Source organism: Pleurodeles waltl, chromosome 3_1 (genome assembly GCF_031143425.1).
Source record: "Pleurodeles waltl isolate 20211129_DDA chromosome 3_1, aPleWal1.hap1.20221129, whole genome shotgun sequence".
NCBI classification, from domain to species: domain Eukaryota; kingdom Metazoa; phylum Chordata; class Amphibia; order Caudata; family Salamandridae; genus Pleurodeles; species Pleurodeles waltl.
In genome coordinates this window covers 1958990082-1959013237 of record NC_090440.1, presented here as the reverse complement: position 1 = coordinate 1959013237, position 23156 = coordinate 1958990082, and the positions used below count along the sequence as shown (strand labels likewise).

The window sequence follows — 23156 nt, the reverse complement described above, 5'->3', positions numbered from 1 at the left end:
TTACTTCCAAAAGATTTGTGGCACCAGTCCTAAAGTGCAGTAACCTTGATAGTACACGGCCCAATACCTCTGCCTGCGACGAAAACCCTGTGGTAGTTCTTGCAGTAGCTTGCCATAAGTTTTGGTGTATTTTTTAACTATTGCCTTTTTACTCCGCAAAGCACGTTGTAAATGTTTTTTGTTCCTGTTTAATTTGCTGTATTTAAGTTGATCATTAGCATTTTTGTTTCTCTGTGGACATGGAGGCATTTTGGGTTTTAGTCATTCTGCAGTAGTCTGTTCCACAACTATCTAAATTTGTATCTGTATATGTTTTAATGTTTTTATATCTAAGGCATACTAATTTACCTCATCTGATGGCAAATTGGATATTTTTCACATACTTAATGGCAGTGGAAACTACCCTCCGAACCACCAGGCCCATTTTGCCCTACCTTTTGTTGTTTTGTAAGAGTGCTGTTGGAGAGTTAGCAGCTGTACCCATCACCAGAATGTTGCAGCTCCATTGATGTATTACTCATTGCTTTATTCTGATGTGCAGATATTGTGCAATTAATTTTGTGGCTCTGAGAGTCCTACTAGTACCCTTGGAGATAAGTGAAATCACCAACATCATTTAACATATTTTCTGATAGCGAACAACACCTGTGTTTGGGCTTGTCCTTCGAAGTCTGACAACACAGTGGCAGTGAAAATTGAGTCACTGTGTTTCCCTAAATGGTATTTCATTAACTGTTTGACTCTTCTTTTTTTGTTGCAAAGTTAATGATTTACACTGTCTGAAAACAAGTTCTATCTTTCTTTAAGCTGCAGAGAACAGTTCTGATACAGAGAGTGCTCCATCCCCATCCTCTGCAGAAGCTGCTAAGTCCATTGTAGAACCAGTTGGGAGCATCAACACAGAGTCTGAAAACGCTGATATGGGTGCCAAGTCAGATTGTTCTGGTAACGCAGTGACCGATGCATGTCATTCTGTAGGTGTTCAGAGAACAAACACACCAGATGGAGAGTGTAGTGAACTGAAAGTGAAGGAAGAATCTGGCAATGATGCAGATGACCTTTCTGAGATAGACGGGAAAGGACTGACCTCTGACTCTAAGCCATCACCACAGACATCTGCTCAAACCAAAGTAGAATCCAAGGAGTTTGAAACCAAGATGTCTGATGAAATCAATGTGAAAGTTGAGGGTGACACCAAAGAAGAAGAAGACATAGAGGGAGCAAAGGAGAAAACTGAGGCTGTGGATGTAGAATTTGTTGAGGCTTCACACAACATAACTGCCAAGCCAGAGTCTCAATCAGACAATGATTCCAGTGCCACGTGCAGTGCAGATGAAGACGTTGATGGGGAACCTGAAAGGCAAAGGTGAGCTTTTATGACTGGGTTGTAGATATTTACATTTCTTGTGCAGTCTTTATATCCTGATTGCTGGTGTCCAGAGCTGCTCCATTGTGTTAAATCTTGAAATAATCAGTTGTCATTTTGTGTTGTCCATCAGGCAGAATTGTTTGTTTGCCTTAAATTATGTGAGTTATTCATATTAGGAAAGGGGGACTTCATCAACTGGAGTTAGACATGTTCTTCAGCAAAACTCTGGTTTCACAGTCTAAAGTCACCCTGTACTCTGACATTTGATTTTGTATTGATTACATGTCTCTTTTTATTCAACACTACACAAACCTGTGCTCTTTGAACTAAGGAAAAGTCTACAGTCAGATTAGGGGAGTAGAAAATGTGTGTTCAGTGGCATGTGTGGCTGTAGGTACACATGCATTGTATTATCCTGCAATCTACTGTTGGGTCCGGAGTGTTACAAGCTGTTTTTCTTCAAATAAGTTTTTTTGAGTCATGGGATCGAGTGTCTCCTCCCTCTTGGTGATACTGTGCATGGGAATCGAGTCCTTTGTTAGATTGTTTTCTCTCCGCCGTCGGGTTCTGACTTGTAATCTTTTGCACTGTCTAAAACTTGCTCCGCTCCGAGACTTTCTCTCCATCTTCTCTATATTCGACTGTATTATACTTTCGATAGTGGTTTCTCTTTGCACATCGATTTTTCAAACTTGTTGGGACAGTTTTTGTGACCACAACCCCTTTGGGCAGGCCCAGTCTGCTTTCGGGCCCAAATACTCGTGGTCCAAAAACAATGTAATCCTTATGAAACAGACACTGTTTCGATTCTGTCCTTGGTGCCACTCGAAGTACCCTTACACCGATCACCATGTGGTGTATAATCTGTGTCTACTGGATCATCGAGGCAACTTGTGAGGTGTGTCGATCATTTCAGTCGAAGAAAACTCTTCGGGACTGATGAGCTCGCAGGTTAGAAATGACGTGTAGATCTCCAGAAGGCACCCTGGATATTTTCGGGGAGGAACATGCACAGAAAACAGCCTTCACAATGGGGCTCGAACCATGCTGTGCCTTAACATTACGGTCCGTACCCTGAATGTGTCTTTATAGCGCATTCCTTTACCATGCCCGCCATTACAATGACTCACCTTAACGAAAGCGTTGTTGGACTGATGTTGGACTTTAAGTCTAACACTTTCCCTACACTTGCCAGACTGGAGTTGGAATAGTAAATTATACTTTTCCCCAGTCCAGCTTTCTCTAAGGCAAGTTGTTATAATAATGACTTACGTGGTAAAGGAATGAGTTAGTTCGGACAAAGTTAAGACAGGTGTGGTAAATGTCTGTGTGGTTCCAACATAAAACAACATGCACAAGAAGAAGAAGCCATCTCCATCTTGTATTCACATTCCGACATTGAGAACCAACCATTAACGTCGGCACAAACCGTGATTACTGAGGCCCCACCTCCTCACTAAAAAAACTCTGAACAAAGTCCCTGTTGAGGTCATAGACAACCACTGCTAGCAAGCCATGGTCAGTGTCGGAAAGAATGTTCGGCTGCCCTGCCTACCGTCTCACCACCAAAACCGATGAAGGCAGCTTCGGCACCAGCCTCATCCACTTTGGCCATACCTAGTATGGGAAAGGTGTCGGCATTGACTGCACCCACCTCGAGCCAAGAGTCTATGGAACTGAGTTCAGGACCTAAAAAAAAGACCATCAACCAAAAACGTTGGCTCCGAAACATAAAGACACTGCAACTTCGAGACCTTTGGGCTCAGGAAATTCTTCCTCCACTCCCTCACCTAATCAACCTGTACTTGAAACTATGGTTGCTAAACAGTGCAGGATATACAGACAGGAAGGCACAGGACAGATTGCAGCTTCACCTACGGTGATTATTAAAAGGAAGCTAACTTTTCAGGAGACATTGGAACCCTCCTCGCATCCAAGAAAGATACATAAGGAGAATGTGCCCTACTCAAGTGAGTCTGCTCCTACTCCATTCCCCCCCCCCCCCATACCACCCTCACCCCCCAGCTCACCCCCTCTTATCCTTACTCTCCCACATCCGCAGTTGCGGAAGATTTTACTCCACAGGGTTCACCCATATTCGAAGCACAGTACTCCGGGTACGCACTTCAAAATCCAGACCCCTGTGATTCTTAGGATCCAGAGCTGGTCATTAACACTGACCCAGTTCTGTATCCTGCTAAGCCGTCACCTCCAGAAGATACCACCAACTACCAACAAGTTATTGCTAGGGCAGCTGCATACCATAATGTACCAATACATGAAGGGCCCATTGAAGAGGATTTCTTATTCATCGCGTTTACCAGCACTCATAGAGTCACCCAATATCTCCCTATGCCTTTTGGAATGATGTGGCTGATATTTTTCAAGAGCCTGTCTACTCCAGAATCATAACACGTAGGGTAGGTAGGACAAATAATTCAAACCTGCACCTTCAATCTCACTTTTTATCAGGTCACAAGTGCCACAGGAGTCAATATTGGCTCCTACTGCCAGAAAAAAGGGCTTATAGCCAGGCCCCTGGAGCTAATAGCCAGGCCACTGGAGACTCTCCTCACCAGACAAGGAAGATGAAAAGCTTGATGCTGTAAGCAAGAGCTTGGCTCTGCACTCTGCAAATCATTGGCGTATTGCCAATTCGCAAACATTACTCTCTAGGTACCCACTGGGTTGAAATGGAGGATCTCCTTCAATATCTCCCAGAGGAGTATCGTAAGAGTGGACAGCGAATTGTTCAAGAGAGTCAAACAATTGTAAATAACTCTGTTCGGTGTGCATTAGATGCTGCCGACACAGCAGCAAGAGGCATAAATACCAGTGCATGACTTAGATGCTCTGTATTTAAGCCAGAGGTGCACGAAGCTGTGTTAAATATTCATTTGGACAAAGAACATCTTTTTGAACCACAAGTTACCTCCACATTAAAGACAGGCACTGCAAACACCATGGGGGCTCTCCAGTCCCAAGCACAAAAGGTTGTTTCGTGTCACCCAATGTTCAGAGAGGATTATAAATCCTCTGCAACATCGGACCCCTCCCAAAATAAACACGCCTCAAACTCTTACCCCAGAGGCCCCTTTGGGGGTACATTCAGAGGAAATAATTTCAGTGGCAAAATCCTTAGCTCCAGATGTTCAGTTTCCACAGCAAAACATTGACCACCTCCAAATACAACCCCATATATCGCCATTTGGAGGATGTCTTCAGTACTACTACCCACAGTGGACAGACATAACATTGGACCAGTGAGTCCTCTCCCTTATCCAACATGGGTATTATCTGGAGCTTACTTCCACACCTCCCAACATCACTCCTCACACTCACAGGTTACTCCTCATTCCAAAAAAGGATGGGTCACTCAGACCCATTTTGGACCTCAGGCTCCTAAACCATTACATTCTTTCAAAACAATTTCACATGGTTACTCTTCACGATGTCATCCCACTCCATCAACAGAACAATTTCATGACAGTTCAAGACCTAAAAGTTGCCCTTTTCCACATTCCCATACACCAAGCACACCAGAAATATCTAAGATTTTTGGTCGCAGGAAAACTTTATCGTTTTAAAGTTGTCCCTTTTTAGGGTCACAACTGCTCCTAGGGTAATCCGCCAAATGTCTAGCAGTTGTCGCAGCGTACCTCAGAAGACAAAATATTCATGTATTTCCCATATCTGAACGACGGGCTTATCAAACTCAACACGCTACAGTGGTGCCAATTCCACATTCAAATTTATAGTAAACCTTCTTCACAAGTTAGGGTTTACAATACATTTTCAAAAATCTCATCTTCAACCCCTTCAGAATCAGCCGTATTTAGGGGCCGTTCTCAATACACAGTTGGGAATGGCACACCCCAAACTAGCTTGAATACAAAGTTTTCAACATTGAATTCCCCAGTTTCAACAATATCATACTCCCATAGTCAAAACTGTCATGGATCTTTGAGAGGATGGTATCCTCCATTATCATCGTCCCACATGCCAGACTTCACATGCAACCTTTACAGCAATGTCTTTCTTGTCAGTGGTCTCAGTTAAAGGGTCGTCTTCAAGATCTAGTGTTGATAGACCGCCAAACGTACTACTCTCTACAGTGGTGGAACTCCACCAACCTCTTAAAAGGGCAGCCTTTTCAAGACCATGTGCCTCAACTCATTCTCACCACATATGCACCCTTGACAGGTTAGGGAGCACATCTTCAAAACTTCACAAAGCAGGGTCTTTGGGATCATATACATCGTGCCATGCACATCAATTATCTGGAGCTTTAAGTGATATTTCTAACCCTCAAAGCTTTCCAACTTCACCTCACACACAAAGTTGTCCTTGTCCGGACAAACAATATGACAGCAATGTATTATTTACAAAAACATGGTTGGGGGAGGGGGGGCACCGTCACAACTGACACAAACAGTATGGAATTGGGCTAATCACCACCACATTGACATATTGACAGAGTATCTCCCAGGGACGGACAACTAGTTTGCAGACCTTCTTAGCAGGATGCATCAACAAGTCCATGAATGGGAACTCCACACACAAGTCCGACAAATATTCTTCCAAAAGTGGGGAAATCAAATCCTCAAATTGATCTTTTCCTCACAGCAGAAAGCGCAAAATGCCCAGACTTAGCATACAGGTATCCTCGCCCTCTCTCTCCAAAGGCAATGCTCTATGGATGAACTGGTCAGGGATATTGGCTTACGCTTTTTCACATCTCCCACTTGTATGAAGCTGACCTGGTGTATTGTGAGCACCTGTGATGTTATCACCTCATAGCAGGTCCAGGTATCCCCTATTAGTGAAGTGTAGTCAGTGACTAGGAAGCCAGGGCTCTCTAAAGGTAGCTGTGGATGAGCAGCCAAGACTTATGCAGGAGACATGCAAAGCTTATGCAATACCACTTTAGTCACACGGCACTCACAAACATGAAAGACCCACACAGTGTTACAAAAATAAAGGTACTTTATTATAGTAATTCAAATACTAGAATACTATAGGAAAGTACCCTCTTTACCCTCTTTCTTGGCATAGTTACCCCCATTTTCTGCCTGTTCTCAGTATGTTTGACTGTCTACTGAGTTCCTGCTAACAAGATCCCCAGTAGTTTTGCTCTCTCCTCTCAACTGTTCCTTTTTCTTCCCACAATTGGCATACTGGTCCCCCACTGTAAGTCCCTAGTATGTGGTATCTACGTACCAAGGGCATTGGTGTTCCAGGGCATCCCTATGGGCTTCATCAGTTATTCTGCCACCCATAGGGAGCCCATGCAAAGGGTTCTGCAGGCCTGCCATTGCAGCCTGCTTGAAACGGGTGCATGCACCCGTTTTCACTGTAGGTCACTGCGCACCAGGTCACTACAAGCCACCCCTGTGGTAGGCCCTCTCAGCCCAGAGGGCAGGGTGCAGGTACCTGTGTGTGAGGGCACCCCTGCACTAGCAGAGGTGCCCCCACACACTCCAGATCCATTTTCCTGGACTTTGTGAGTGCGGGGATGCCAGTTTACATGTGTATAGGACATAGGTCACTACCTATGTCCAGCTACATAATGGTAACTCCAAACCTGGGCATGTTTGCTATCAAACATGTCTGAATCATACCCCAATACTGTTGCAAGTGTTGGAAGTATGATTCCATGCACTGCACTCCGGGGGTCCTTAGAGGACCCCCAGCATTGCTCCCAACCGTTTTACAGGGATTTCCGGGCAGCCCAGCTGCTGCCACCCCTCAGACAGGTTTCTGCATTCCTGCTGCTTGATCTGATCAAGCCCAGGAAGGCAGAACAAAAGATTTCCTTTGTCAGAAGAAGGTAACACCCTCCCCCTTTGGAAATATGCGTGACTAGCTTGGGAGTGGTAGCCTCCCCAAGCCACTGGTTTGCTTTGAAGGGCACATTTGATGCCCTCTGTGCATAAACCAGTCCACCCTGGTTCAGGGACCCCAGGTCCCAGCTCTGGTGCGAAACTGGACAACAGAAAGGGGAGTGACCACTCCCCTGTCCATCACCATCCCCTGGGTGGTGCTCAGAGCGCCTCCATAGGTTCCCTGGATTCTACCATCCTGTGTCCAAGGTTGGCCCGGAACTCTGGGAGCATCTGAATGGCCAGGGCAGGCAGGTGATGTCAGAGCCCCCTCCTTGATAGGTGCTTACCTGGCTAGGTGACCAATCCCCCTTTCAGGGCTATTTAGGGTCTCTCTCTCGGGTGGTTTCTCAGATTCTGCTTGCAAGATTCCAGCAGGACTCCTCTGCAACCTCTGCTTCGACTTCTGGCCACTGGAACCGCGACAGGACCCTCCAGGAACTGACAAACGCTGCTACAATGAAGAAGACTCTTCTGCAACTTTGTTTCCATGTCTTCTGCCAGCTTTACAATGTTTCCCTGCCCGTGCATCCTCAGAAGACTGCAGCTCTTCAGCCTGCACAAGAAGAAGGCATCTCCCTTGGAGTGAAGTAGTCACTTCCCTGCAACTGCAGGCACCTACAACAAGAGACGACCGGCTGCGTGGATCTCCTTTCATCTTGAGGTGCATGGATCCTATATCACAAGTGGTGGTCCTGAGTAGTCCTATTTGTCCTCTCTTCCAGCTGTCCAACTTTGGTGGAGGTAAACCTTTGCCTTTCCACCAGAACAGTACCCCCGTGTTCCGTGTTTCTTGCAGCTGCCAAAGCTTGTTTGCATCTCCTCCAAGGGATCGTTAGGAGACATGTAGCTCCAGCCCCCAGCACTCCATCCTGCAAAGCACAGCCTCCTGTGTGGTTCTCCGGTGGCGTGGGATCCTCTTTTTTAGTGCTGCGTGGGCTTCTTGTGCGATTCCTGTGTGCCCGTCCTGTGGGACTTCTGGGGTGCTGCCTCTTCTCCTGTGGACTCTCTGCGATGGAGGGTCCCCTGTGACTCCCCTTTCTAGGTTGAGTCCTCCTGGGCCTTGGTGGTCCCTGGCAGCACTTCTTTTCCACTAACCGTTGTTGGTGGAATTCCTGCACTGACACTTGTCTGCAATCTTCCTTCCAGCGTGGGACTTAATCTGCATCCATCAGGAACTCTTCTCCAGCTCCAGGGCTGCAGTAGTGACCTGTTCTTCATCGCTGTCGACCAACTCCTGCATCCACAGCTGGGTGGGTAGTAGCTCCCACTCCTCCTGGACTCCACCGTGACTCTTGGACTTGGTCCCCTCTCTCCACAGGTCTTCTTTCTTAAGGAATCCACCATTGTTTTTCTTGCAGTCTTGTCTGGGTGTCTTCTTTTTCTTTTCCTCCTTTTGTGTGGTTTGAAAGAAATTCATTGTTTTACTCTTGCATTCCTGGCTGCTGAGGGGTACTGTGTTACTTACCACTGTGGTTTTCTAGTACTCCCAGCTCCCCTCTATACATATTACTTACCTAGGTAGGGTACCTTATTTGCCTTCCATTTTTTTAGTGTATAGTTTGTGCTTCCACTAGGGGCATATTGGTTATTGCTATTTCAACTGTTTTCTAATCTATTCTATGCCTGTTTCTGGTTGTGTATATATATTTAGTGTATTGCTTACCTCCTAAGGGTGGGTCTAGTATTTAGTGGTGATTTGTTCCAAAAATAAAGTACCTTTATTTTTGTACAACTGAGTGTTTTTTTTCATGTAAGTGCTGTGTGACTACAGTGGTATTGCATGAGCTTTGCATGTCTCCTAGATAAGCCTTGGCTGCTCATTCACAGCTACCGCTAGAGAGCCTGGCTTCTAGACATTGCCTACACTTCACTAAGAGGGAATACCTGGTATGAGGTGTAAGTACCATAGGTACCCACCACACACCAGGCCAGCTTCCTTCACTCCCAATTTAGATAGCTGGTAAAGCGGACAGAGTGGACCACTCAGGACCCCCACCTGTGTTGCAGGATCCATACAGAGTTGCAGGAGAGAGGATCCACGTGGCCGGTAGCCGATGCAGTTGGTCCCTGCGGATGCATGGGAGTGACTCCTTCACTCCTAGGGAGATTCCTTCTGGCTGCTTGGTTCAGACTGAAGACTTGCGGTGCTCAGAGTATGCACACCTGGGGAAATGTTACAGTTGCTGGAAGGAGCCGGAGAAACATTGTTGCAGAACAAAGTCGTCTCTGGAGCTGCAGATCGTAGGTACCTGTGAAGTGGAGTTGCGGTTCCAGTGGCCAGAAGTCGAAGTAAACATTGCAGAGGAATCCTGCTGGAATCTTGCATGTCGAATATGAAGACCCACCCAAGAGGGAGATCCTACATACCCTAAAAGGGGGATTGGTCACCTAGCAGAGTGATCACCTATCAGGAGGGGGACTGTGACGTCTCCGGCCTGACCTGGCCCTCAGATGCTCCCATAGGCTTCTGCCCACCTTGGATTCAAGATGTCAAAATCAAGTGGCCTCCTGGCAGAGCTCTTGGGACCTCCCTAGGGGAGGAGATGGACAGGGCAGTGGTCACTCCCCTTTCCTTTGTCCAGTTTCGCGCCAGAGCAGGGACTGGGGATCCCTGGACTGGGGCAAACGGGTTTATTCAAGAAGGGCACCAGATGTGCACTTCTAAGCATACCAGTGGCTTGGGAAGTCTACCCCTCCCAAGCCATGTAACACCTATTTCCAAAGGGGCAGGGTGTTGCCTTCCTCTTCCAAAGAAAATCCTTTGTTTTGCCTTCCTGGGCTTGAGCTGTTCAAGCAGCTGGAGGGCAGAAACCCATCTGAGGGGTGGCAGCAGCTGGGCTGCCCAGAAAACCCTGCAAATTGGTAGGAGCAAAACTGGGGGTCCTCTAAGGTTGCCCCCAAATTGTATGGAATCATACAACCAATACTGGTAACAGTATTGGGGTATGATTACGACATGTTTGATAAAAAAAAACATACGTAGGTTCGGAGTTACCCTTATGTAGCTGGACATATAGGTAGTGACCTATGTCCAGTACACTGGTAAAATGACTTCCCTGTACTCATAAAGTCCAGGAAAATGTGAAGAGGCCCCTGGGAGCATCCTATTGGTTAGGCCAAGCAGGTGACGTCCCTGACCCCCTGTGACATGTAGGTCACTGCAGAGTGACCAACCCCCTTTTAGAGTTAAAGGGCTCCATCGCTGGTGGGTCCTCAGATTCGTCTACCAAGTCTATAGAAGGAACTCTCTGCAACACATCTTCTGCCTCTGGCCTCTGGAACAAGTCTGCTTCTGGTGGGAAGGCTCCCACTATAACATTGTTTCTTCGAATTCTGCAACATCCAAGGCTGTGCATCGTCCAGGGTCACAAGGACTGTTTGCTCCTGGAAGCAAGAGGGAAACTCCCTTGGATTGAGGGAGTCACTCCTCTGCAACTACAGGCACCGCAAGGCATCATCGACCGGTTGGTGGGGTCTGCTGTCTGTGGACATCTGAAGATCTTGGTACACAGGTGGTGAGTCTGTGGCCTCCTCTGGGTCCTGCTTGTCTTCTATCCAAGTTGGGAGACAGTAGGCCCTTGCTCCTGCCACTGTTCTAGCTCCACTGTGCACCACGACTATTGCATTTGCCAAGACTTGTTGATTCTTCCTTTGTTAGATCTTTGGCCTCCAAGAAGCCCCCCCCCCCATGCACTCTGCAAACCAAAGATCAGCTCCTGTCCTTCAACTCCTGCGACTTCTGTTTTGCTGGGATAGTAAGGCCTCTCCGTGTGACTCCCTGTGTCTGGCCCCTGTGGGCCAGTCGTGAGGGCTCCATCAACTTCTGTTGGCTTTCCTGTGTGCTGAGGGCCAGCTCTGACTCCCCACCCTGGGTAGAGTCTCCTTGATGATGCTGGTCCCACAACTGTTCAGATTGCTCTTCTGCTTCTATTTGCACTGGCCAGTGCTTGTTGGTGACCTTGCTTGTCACTGACCGTTCGGCAATCCGGCGATTGTCAAGGGACAGCTTGTAGACTACTCCTTCATCAACTCCTGCACCTCGCAGCTGGACTTACTCTTCCACTGACTTGCAGGATCTTCACCTTCAGGAGGGTGGGCATTGCCACCGACACCACCTGGGCATCTCCAAAGGTGCTTGACTCTGTCCCCTTCCTTTGCAGGTCCTCCACGTTAGGAATCTGTCCCTCGTTCCACGACCTGGTCCACGGATCTTGACTACAGCTGGACAATTCGAGGCATTCAGTCTTCAGAGAGTCCCTTCTCCCCTCTGCATCCGGGTCATTGGTGTAGGTAATCCTGTCTTGTGGGTATCCTAGGTTAGGGGCACTCTCCTTCCATCCTCTTGTCGCTGGTTTCCTCAGGGTCCTCTGGGAATGGTCCTGAATTCCACAATCTCCAACCACTACTCTGTTATTCTGTGGCACAACTGGGTGAGTGACTACCTTACTCCTGGTAGCAGGGGTAACTTACTGTACTTACCTCTGATGTTCCTAACTGCCCCCAGCCCCTTGCTAACTACCACACTTACATTGACTGGAGTTACCATTTCACATTCCACTTTTTTCGTAAATGGTTTGGACTTCCCCTAGAGCCCTGTATATTTCTATGCTATTCTGATGATTATTTTGCGTATATATTGTGTGTAACATCTTCAAAGAGAGATACACCAATATCAGTTTAGTATCAATGCTTAATAAAGTATCCTTTATTTTTGCAACACTTATGTGGTTCTTTCTTGTGAGTGAGTTACTGACTGAGTACTGTGGTTTTGCAAGTGCTTTACGTACCTCCTGGATAAGCTTTAGCTGCTCGACTCAACTACTCCCAGAGAGCTTCTGCTATCTGGACAACTATTCCCCAACTCTAAGGGTTGTCTGATCTCAGTATGGGGTGCCACACCATAGGTGTACAGCATAAACTGAGCCAGACCCCTAAATGCACTAAGTGTCTACTTTTAAAACCTCAAAACATTCTTACCTGATCATATGTCTGGTGCCTAAATATATTGAAATATGTTAATTTTATAAATTAGTGTGGATCTCCTTATTGAGTCATGTGCATCATTTATTGAATGTGTGTATTTGCAGCTGTCTAATACTCATCTTTGATAAGTCTAATGCTGCTTGATCACACTAGTCCCTAAGAGCACCTTGGAATTGGTGGAGCAAGCCCCTGTCCACTAGTAAGGGAGCCCCTGGACACTCTGCACGGTAAATCTTATTTTGATATTCCATATAAAGATTCAGCTTCTTACAGTGGTAATCGTTACTGTTTTCTCGATACTCCATCTCAAATCTTGTCCTCTGTGCACAAACAAACATTCTAAGAATGGAGCTGAGGCCCATGCTTAATACCACTAATAGGTGAAGTTACTTTGTCCTGTGACTCGAAAATACATTTTTTAAATTATTTTTTTTGAAGAAAAGAGGTTGTACATATTGTAGCACAACACTGTAGTGGAAGTAGCACAGCATGTGTGTAGGACAATGCAACTGTATCCCCCACTTTTTGCCAGTATTGATGCCAACTTTGATTGAAAGTGTGCTGGGACTCTGCTAATTAGGCCCTAGTACCAGTGTTCTTTCCCTAAAACTGTACCTTTGTTTCCACAATTGGCACAGCCCTGGCACACAGTTAAGTCCCTTGAAAAGGTACCCCTGGCACCAAGGGGCCTGTGGCCAGGGAAGGTCTCTAAGGGCTGCAGCATGTATTATGCCACCGTGGGGAGCTTTTGTGTCCTGGTGGAGAGAAAAGAAAGTTGACATGGCACTCCCCTCAGAGTACCATGCCCCCAACCCACTGCCTGTGGCATAGGTAAGTCACCCCTCTAGCAGGCCTTACAGCACTAAGGCAGGATGCAATATACTACAGGTGAGGGCATAGTTGCATGAGCACTATGCCCCTACAGTGTAAGTCAAGCCTTAGACATTGTAAGTGCAGGGTAGCCATAAGAGTATATGGTCTGGGAATTTGTCATTACGAACTCTTCAACACCATAATGGCTTCACTGAATACTGTGAAGTTTGGTATCAAACATCTTAGCACAATAAACCCACACTGATGCCAGTGTGGGGTTTATTGAAAAATGCACACAGAGGGCATCTTAGAGATGCCCCCTGTATGTTAGCCCAACTGATAGTGTAAGACTGACCGGTCTGTGCCAGCCTGCCACCTCCAGACGAGTTTCTGACCACATGGGGTGAGTGCCTTTGTACACTCTGTGGTCAGAAAAAAAGCCTGTCCTGGGTGGAGGTGCTTCACACCACCCACTGCAGGAACTGTAACACCTGGTCGGTGAGCCTCAAAGGCTCAGCCCTCTGGTTACAGTGCCCCAGGGCACTCCAGCTAGTGGAGATGTCTGGCCCCTGGACACGTTTGGTGGCAAGTCCAGAGGGACAATGAGGAAAAACAAGGAGTCACCACCCCTTCAGCCAGGACCACCCCTAGGTGTCCAGAGCTGAAGTGACCCCCTCCTTGCAAAATCCTCCATCTTGCTTTGGAGGATTAGGACCAGTATGGATAGGGATGTGCCCCCCTCCCCAAAGGGAGTGGGCAGAAGGAGGTTGTAGCTACCCTCAGGGGCAGTAGCCATTGGCTAATGCCCCCTGACCATAGCACAGCCCTAAATTTAGTATTTAGGGGCGACCCTGAACCCAGCTCACCAGATTCCTGGCAACCTACAAGAAGAAGGACTACTAAGTTGAAACCCCAGGCAGAGAAGAAGGAAGACAACAACTGCTTTGGCCCCAGCCCTACCGGCATGTCTCCTGCTTCTGAGAACCTGCAAAAAGACCAGTGACACATCCAGCGGGCCCAGTGACCTCTGCCAACGCCAGAGGACTGCCCTGCACCCAAAAGGACCAAGAACTCCAGAGGACAGCGGCTCTGTCTGAAGAAACCTACAGCTAAGGACTCCCACCTCACTCCAGATGCGAGTCCTGACCCCTGTGCACCCGACGCCCACGGCCTGTGTCCAGGTGGTCCACCCAGCAAGAAAGTGTCCCTAGGCGATTGTGAGCAAGAGCCCACACTGGGTTGACCCCTCCACAACGACGCCTGCAGAGGGAATCCCGAGGCCCCCCCCCTGACTGCGAGCTCCGGATGAAGATAACCAACGCTTGAAGGACCACTGCACCTGTAGCCTCTAGAGAGGCTGGAGGTTGGAGAAACCTCCTTCCTGCACAGCCGGTGGTTTGCCCAAGAAGAAGCCACCCTGGACCCCGCCTGCATCCTCTGAGTGATATTACCTTCCCCCCCCCCCCAGTTCCCCTCATAGAGTTGCATTGAAATCCCGATACCCTATTTTCACCCTGCACCCAGCCACCCTAGTGCTGCTAAGTGTGCGTGTTTGGTGCCTACTGGGGGCTCCTCCAGTGCTCTCTTGAACGTTCCTGGTACAAGAGACTGGGTGAATCAGATTCTGTAAGGGTGAGGAAGTTTCTAGGCGGGGCTGCCCTTTGTCTCTCCCCAAGTGGTACTTAGGAAGGCTGCTGACAGCTTTCACGATTCCTTGTACCACTATTTTGGATCATCTTGATTGGATTTATCGTTAACACAAAATTCTGTAAGAGCGTTCACCTTGCTTAAAGACTATCTGCACTGCAGCCAGAAAAGTAAGTTTGGAAAGGAACCACCTCAAACCAGTTTCTGGACTTTTAAACAGAGGAACTTAATTCTCTATATATGACTATAAAGGTGATACCCAAAGGATCCCACTTTCTTACAGTTCAAAAGTCTTCATGCTCAATGAAGGGGGTGCTCAACAGTGTAAGGAGGAGCTGCTGAGAGGCTGCTGTCTGCATGACAGCCAGTCTTCCTGAGATGAAGGGATATCATCTGAAGTCTGTGCTACCTTCTGGACACAATGTGGGCCTGCCTAGCTCCTAAAAGTATTGCCTTTCTTTTCAGAGCGCTAAGTGCTTGGTCCTTCAGGAGGAGAGAATATCCAAAAGAAGAAGCGCAGCTGTGTTCCTGCCACGTGGCGCACCAGAAGAGAAGACCTAACGTTAATGATGCCTACCCGAGCTGTGAGGGGTTACCTGTTATATCTGTGCGGTTGTAGTGGGATACTGCATGAAGCATCAATATCCTCAGTGTAGGAACATAACCTCTTTATAGCATGGTTACCTCACTTTTGTTTGTCAGTGTGTTTGACTGTGTTCACAGGGATCCTGCTAACCAGGACCCCAGTTAATATGCTCTCTCCCTTTAAATTGGATTACTTGAACCATTACACCCCACATTTGGTATACTGGTGCCCCCATGTAAGTCCCTAGTACATGGTAGCCAGGTACCCAGGGCATTGGGGTTTCAAGGGATCCACATGGGCTGCAGCATGTATTATGCCACCGATGGGGAGCCCATGCAAAGTGTATCTGCAGGCCTGTCATTTTATTTAATGCGTTTTTATATAGCGCGGACTTTACCCGAAGGTGTCAGAGCGCTTCACAATAGGCAAAGTAAAGATACAAGAGGAGAAGAATTACAAGTGAGCCTGTTACAAAAACAAACGTTACATTACATGAGGCAATAGTGATAATTGTGCATGTATCAAGAGCAAAAAAATAAGAGGTAGCAAACAATACGTTATGAAAGGAAAAAGTGACGTGTGCTGGTTACAAGAGCAAATAAGGTACGAGTAGAGGTAAAACAAATTGCAATAAATGGTAGACACTCAAAACACTAAAACAATAGTTACGTTACATGAGGCAGTGGTGGCCGTTGTGCATGTATCAAAAGCAAACAAGATATCAGAGGTAGCAAATGATACGTTGTAAAAGGAAAGGTGCCGTGTGCATGTTACAAAAGAGTACAAAATACAGGTAGAGGTATAATACTGCACTAAATGGCAGACACTCAAAACACAAAAACACCCTGGGAAGGCACTTCTATAGGCATGGAGAACAGAATTTCCTATAATGGAAGGACTTCCTTCAGAAAACAGAGGGCTTGAATTAACTTTGGAAGTGTCTTTGAAGGAGGAGAGCTTTGAGGTCAGTTTTGAAGGCCTGGGAAGAGGTGGTGGTCCGAAGCTGAGGCGGAAGTGAGTTCCAGATTCTCACCGCGTTGCCTGAAAAGGATTGTGCCATCGATCTTTCCTTCTTGAAAATGGGAGGTTCAAGCAATAACTTTTCTGCATTACGTGATGGTCTGGAGCCCCCAGAGAGTTTCAGCGTATTCACCAGGTAGCGAGGGGAGGAGGAGTGCAAGGCTTTGTGGGTGATACATGCAGTTTTGTAGATAGATCTTGCCTCTATGGGAAGCCAACGGAGGGTGGATAAAATGGGTGTGATGTGGTCGCTTCTTTTGGCCCCGTATATGAAACGAGCTGCTGAATGGAGAATAGACTTCAGGGGGGAAAGGTGGGATTTGGGAAGGCCAGTAAGAAGAGAGTTGCAGTAGTCAAATCTAGAGAGAACCAGCGATTGGACCAGGGTTTTAAGGTCGTGCTCCGGGAAGAAGCGACGCATCCCCCAAAGAAGGCGCAGTTGGTGTCGAGCAGACTTTGCAATGGAGTCGATGTGGGAGAGTAGATTGAGTTTTTTGTTGAGTATGACACCAAGGGATTTTGCGCTCTCGACAATGATGGGCTTATTGTTCATTAGATTGATCTGATCCATCCATGATTGCACTGGGGGATGAGAAAGTGAGGAGGAGAGGAGGAGGAATTCTGTTTTGGAGGGATTCAGGATCAGATGATGAGTTAACATCCAGTTTTGAATGGAGTCGAGAGTAGAGCTAAGGAAGGAGAGATCGTGAGTGGAGGCCACCTTAAGGTAGATCTGAGTGTCATCCGCATATAGATGATAGTGGATCCCGAATTTACTCAGGAGATTTCCCAACGGTTCTAAATAGATTGAACAGTGTCATTGCAGCCTGCATGAAAGGGTGCACGCACCCCTTTTAACTACAGGTCACTGCACCAGGTCACTGAAGTCCCCCCTGTGTCAAGCCCTCCTAGCCCAGAGGGCAGGGTGCAACCATCTGTGTATGAGGGCACCCCTGCTCTAGCAGAGGTGCCTCCACGAACTCAAGTTCCATTTTCCTTAACTTTGCGAGTGTGGGGACGCCATTTTATGCGTATACTGGATATAGGTCACTACCTATATCCAGCTACATAATAGTAACTCCGAAACATAGCCATGTTTGGTATCAAGCATGTTGGAATCATACTCCAGTACTGGTGTTGTATTGCAAGTATGATTCCATGCACTCTGGGGGGCTCCTTAGAGGATCCCCAGCTTTGCTCCAACCAGCCCCCTGTGGTTTTCCGGGCAGCCCAAGCTGCTGCCAGCCCTCTGACATGTTTCTGCCCTCCTGCTGCCTGAACAGCTCAAGCCCAGGATGGCAGAACAAAGGATTTCTTCTGGGAGAGGGAGGTAACACCGTCTCCCTTGGAAATAGATGTTCCATGGCTTGGGAGGGGTAGCCTCCCCAAAGCCACTGGTATGCTTTGAAGGGCACATTTGGTGCCCTCTGTGCACAAACCAGTCTACACTAGTTCTACCCCCCACCCCCCTCCCCGGTCCCTGCTCTGGCGCATACCTGGACAATGCAAAGGGGAGTGACCATACCCTGTCCATCACCACCCCAGGGGTGGTGCCCAGAGCTCCTCCAGAGGGTCTCTGGGTTCTGCCATCTTGAATCCAACGTGGGCAGGGACCTCTCGGAGCATCTGAGTGGCCAGGTCAGGCAGGTGATGTCAGAGCCCCCTCCTGATAGTTCACCTGGCTAGGTGATCAATCTCCCCTTCAGGGCTATTTATGGTCTCTCTCTTGGGCTGGTCCTCAGATTCCGCTTGCAAGATTCCAGCAGGACTCCTCTGCAACCTCTAATTTGACGTCTAGCCACTGGAACCACGACTGGACCCTCCAGGAACCGACAATCTGCATCTACGGCGAAGACTCTCCTTGCAACATTGTTTCCACAGCTCCTTCCAGCTTCTGCAACATTTCCCCGGCTTTGCATCCTCTGAGGGCGGCAAGTAGTCAGTCTGCATGAGAAGCAAGAAGGAATCTCCTGTGAAATGAGTCACTCTCCTGCACCTGCAGGCATCAACTGCAACGACGAACGGCTGTGTGGATCTCCTCTCATCCTGAGCTGCGTGGATCCTGCATCACAGGTGGTGGTTTGGAGTAGTTCTCTTGGTCCTCTCTGTCAGCCTTCCAACTTTGGTGGAGATAAGCCTTTGTCTTCCCATGCAGGACAGTACCCCCGTGCACCACAACTCTTGCAGCTACCAAGGCTTGTTGGTATCTCCTCCAAGGGATCTTCAGGCTCCGTGTAGCCTCAGCCCCCAGCACTCCTTCTTGCGACGCACAGCCCTATGTCTGCATCTCCTGCGGCCTAGAACCCTTCTCCAGTTGTGCTGCGTGGGCTCCTCTGCGACACCTGGTTCCTCTTCCACTGGGCCTCCTGTGGGGGCTGCCTTAAATTTTGTGGACTCTCTGCCTTGCTGAGGGCCCCCTAAGGACTCAGCCCATGGGTTGAGTCCTCCTGGACCTTGCTGGTCCCCAGCAGGTCCACTTTTGCTTCACTGCGACGTCTGCCTTTGCTGAGGCTGTTGGTGGCTTTTCCACCCCACTGACCAACTGCAATCATCCATCCAGCGTGGGACGTCGACTGCATCCTCCAGGAACTCTTCGCCTGCTCCAGTGATGCATTCCTGACTGTCTTTGTCCTACCATCGACCAACTCCTGCAACCTTAGCTGGGTGGGTATTAGCTCCAGCTCTCCCTGGAATCTTCTGTGACTTCTGGACTTGGTCCCCTTCTTCCACACGTCTTTCGCTTCAGGAATCCATCGCTGGTTTCTTGCAGTCTTCTCTGGGTGTTGCATTTTCTTCTTTTCCATCCTTTTGGATGGTTTGGGGAAAATCCTATAACTTACTCCTTTCTTCTTGGTCGCTGGGGGGGCACTGTGGTACTTACCTTTGGGTTTTCCTAGTTCCCCCACCTCCCCTTTACACATTCCACTTTCCTAGGTGGGGGTCCTGCATTTGCATTCCATGTTTTTTTTTAGTATATGGTTTGGTCTCCCCCTATGCTCACTATTGTTTATTTGTATTCACACTGTTTTGTACCACTTTTTATGCCTATTGCTGATAACTAGTGTACACATTTAGTATGTTTGGTTACCTCCTTTTGGAGCGTTGCCTATCTAGTGTTTTGGTATGGTTACTGTAAAAAAGGCCCTTTATTTTCGTAATACTGAGTGTTTTCTTTCATATGTGTAAGTGCTGTGTGACTACAGTGGTATTGCATGAGCTTTGCTTATCTCCTAAATAAGGCTTGACTGCTCATCCACAGCTACCTCTAGAGAGCCTGGCTTCTAGACACTGCCTAAACTACACTAATAGAAGGGATACCTGGACCTGGTATAAGGTGTAAGTACCTCAGGTACCCACCACACCCCAGGCCAGCTTTCTAAACTCACGCAGCAGTGCACTGTCCTGCATCCCTTATTTGTGACCAGAGGGGCTTGTCTGCTGCTGTGCAGCTTGCAAGAATCACTACTAGGGAACTCTCTGATTGGCCTGGAGGCCGCAACTGCCATTGTATGGTGACTCCTGCCAAGACCTGCATTGATGTTTGTTCCCTTCCACAAGGAGCGGGACCGCTGCCAGCCATCCTGTGCTCTCTGACTGCATGACTGTGAAGGAGTGCACCACCATTCTCCACACTGAGCGGCTACACATCAAATGGGTAACATGGGACCTGAACTCAAAGGCTATGATTGCCTTAAATTTGTAAAGACAAGTCTGTTCTTTAGGACAATAAGTTGCAGGCATATGAATTATTTAAGTAATGATTTTAGCAAACTGATGTACAGAATACCCAACACAGTAGTTACCTGTACTACCTGATGGGGAGCTCATATCTGTGCCTGGTTCTGCTTAGGATTTTTTTATTTTTATCTGTGACACAGTAGATATTGTGGGCACCATAGGTATTGTAAGGTACTGTAAACTGTGTGAAGAATGGCACGTTTAGCTACAGCCTCATACATGTGATTGTAGAACCCTGTGGCTGAATCCCCAGTACCGTATGTAACATTTTGTTTTGCTATGCTAGAATGCTTCTCTTTTCTCTAAAAGAAGAACTAGGCTGGAAAGTGAGTTATTGTGAACGTTTGACTGTTCAAGATCCTAGCCACCATACTACTCACTGTTTGTCTTCGCTACCCTGATAGTTTCAGGGGCAGGTGCATTTGACACATGTCTCAAGGCCTTAATAGAAGGAACACCAGGACACCAAAGGCAAATGACTGCAACCATCACAGTTGAGACCTTGTAGACTATGTCTGCACTGTCTGCCTCCCACCCCCTAAAAGGGGTCTAACTTCACATCAACTTTCTGGAGCTCAGAGCCGAGCAAATGGCGCTTAAGACCTTCCTACCATCTCTGACAACAAACAGCATTCATATTCAGTATGTGCAACACAACAATGGACTATGTGAATAAAAAAATGAGTCTCTCGAATAAAACAGTTATCACTGGAGGCTCAAATCTGTATGTGTGCCTTGCCAAGCAGCCTGTCAGTAAGGACAGTTAATTTTCTGTGAATCCTAAACCATCAGGTAGACTTCCTAAGCAGTTTGTTTAAGAAGACCACAACTGGATTGTAGGTGACTGTGTTCTTCAGCAAGTCTTCGCAGAACCGGTGCTTTTTGCTGACCAAAAAAAAACACCAAGACTTTGCATTTTGACTTCCGAATCCACGTTCTCTGAGCATTGCTGTTTTGTGTAATTTTTCAAAACATTACTCCTTTCCTTCAATTGCACTAGTTCCAACAGTCACCTTCAAGTTTAAGAATTGTGAGGCAAAGTAGATCCTCATTGCTGCAGTGGCTTGACTTGCTAAAAATGTCAGTAAAGTCACGAGGTAGTAATACAAACTGAACCTCCTCTTCAGGCTACAGGGTCACCTATTTCACTCAATAGACATTTTAAGAAGATAAAAGTCCCTTTAAGTGAGCTTCTTGTTCAAATGGAAAATATGTTGGTTATGGTGTTAACAACAAGGGCACAGTCCTATATCATGCCATTAGTTGGTGATTGTGCCATAGTTAATACATCTAGCTCAAGTATAGCTGCAGTTCTCTTCCATATATGTGATAAGTAGTGTTGTGGGGTTCCCGCACGCAGTGGGGAATTTTGTGAAGATTTCTACAACCCAGAATCAAGGCTTCAACTAAGTAATGCACATTTCTTTCAGTTGTGATGCCCTCTGTTTTTTTATTAAATAGCTGCAGTAGGGTTAGTTTTGATAGCATGTGGCTTCTGAACAGTGATATCAGTGTACCAGCTGTACTTTCCATTGTATTGCAGTTTGTGATTATTAACTGAATGCTCATTCATTTGTTCCTGAAACCTAACTATGAGAGCACATTTGCTGTCATTACCTGCATTACTTTGTATTTTATTAAATATGCTTTGTTTTCAGTTTAGTCCACCTTCAGATTTGACTGAACTTTAGTATGCTTTTCATATGTTTAACAATAATTATAACTATACTTCTTGAGTTCATTTTTGAAAAACCAATGCTGAGAATGATTAAAGCCAGTTTTGTCCACACACCATGCGAAGAAGTGGATTTTCACGTCTATAATAAACAGTGAGTAAGTTCTCCACTTCTGTCTGCTTGATGTTGAATGAGAGCAGCCTCTAGATGTATATGGTGAAAATTGAGATCCAGTCTAATTGAGGCACTCTACTAAATTTCTAGATGTTGAAGGGCTTCAACTGTGAAGGCCTCCCTCAAAATATCTGAAAGTGAATTGTGTATGCATTGTGCAGTCCTTGACTATTTTATTAACTTTTCCCATAGGGAAATGTCAGGAGCTGAAGCTTTTCCATTCCTATAACCAAATTGTTTGTTCTGTCTTTTATTGTGCCAGTGGCACTCTGCCAGTTGAGCACATGGCCATTCTTTTTCCTATATTGATATGAATCAGGATTATTCAGACTTTTCTTACTACAAATACCTGGCAATCAGCAATCTGCTGATAAGCATGGCACTTTACACCACCACATAATCAAAAGCCTGTTTTCCTAATTACTTTTTCTCACTGTAAGTAATTTAACCCTACTAATCTCTAGTGAAAAAATCCCTAATAGTCTGCAATGAGAACTGTTTTTTCCAAATGAATACATTTTGATTTGTTTCCCCTAGGGGTTTCATGGAGACCAAGCCCTCGCTCTTGAACCCCCCTGGAAGTGTCCTTCTTGGTCCTGTTATGAAGCAAGTGCCGATGGATCTGCAACAGCTCCACCATCGAGCTGCCATCATACCTCCAATGGTAGGTGCTGGCTGGCAACTTTTATGTTATTCTACAGCAACACTGCCATAGGTTCCAGAATAGTTCTATCTTCTTTTTTGCATGTTTCGCTTAATAGGCTCAAATGTGAAAAATACTGCCCGGAATATAGTTCAACTCTGTGAGTCATCTCGTATTCATGCATTCTTAAGCTAATGTGGTTAACGAATTGTCGGAGTCATTCAAAGCAAACTGTGAAATTTTAGTTTAGAGAGAGACTTCTAGATGCAGACTCCTCACTTTTTACTATTGCCTAGGCATCAAACTGAATCCGAAAACATAGTAGCAGTATCTCTGTGCCAGTAGGTTGCCCCCACACAGTATTGGAGTGATGCAAATTTGCGTTAGAAATGACATGTGGAGCTCGAATAGGCAACACTACCACACACTAATGCCCGTTCCTTACTTTCTGATCCGGAGCTACTTCTTGTCTCTTAGTTGTCTTTTACCTAAAAAAATTGCACTGTGCAAGGAAAATGTCACCTCGCCAGTCCACTTGCTTTAAACCTTGTAAAGGCTTTTGCAAGCAGATGTCTGTGACAGATCCTCATCGGGTTTACCTGTGGTCAAGTCACAACTCTAA

The 23156-nt window shown here is 46.8% G+C and overlaps 1 protein-coding gene across 16 annotated transcripts in view; it reads left to right on the top strand.

Annotated features, from left to right (window-relative positions):
* The window catches only part of NCOR1 (nuclear receptor corepressor 1), a 1251773-nt gene that overhangs the window by 508488 nt on the left and 720129 nt on the right, over window positions 1–23156 (top strand). For all 16 annotated transcript variants that reach the window (XM_069226323.1, XM_069226317.1, XM_069226319.1 and 13 more), the window contains 2 exons: window positions 808–1366; window positions 22429–22555. In XM_069226323.1, coding sequence (XP_069082424.1) covers window positions 808–1366; window positions 22429–22555 — 686 coding nt within the window. The remainder of the gene's footprint in view (window positions 1–807; window positions 1367–22428; window positions 22556–23156) is intronic.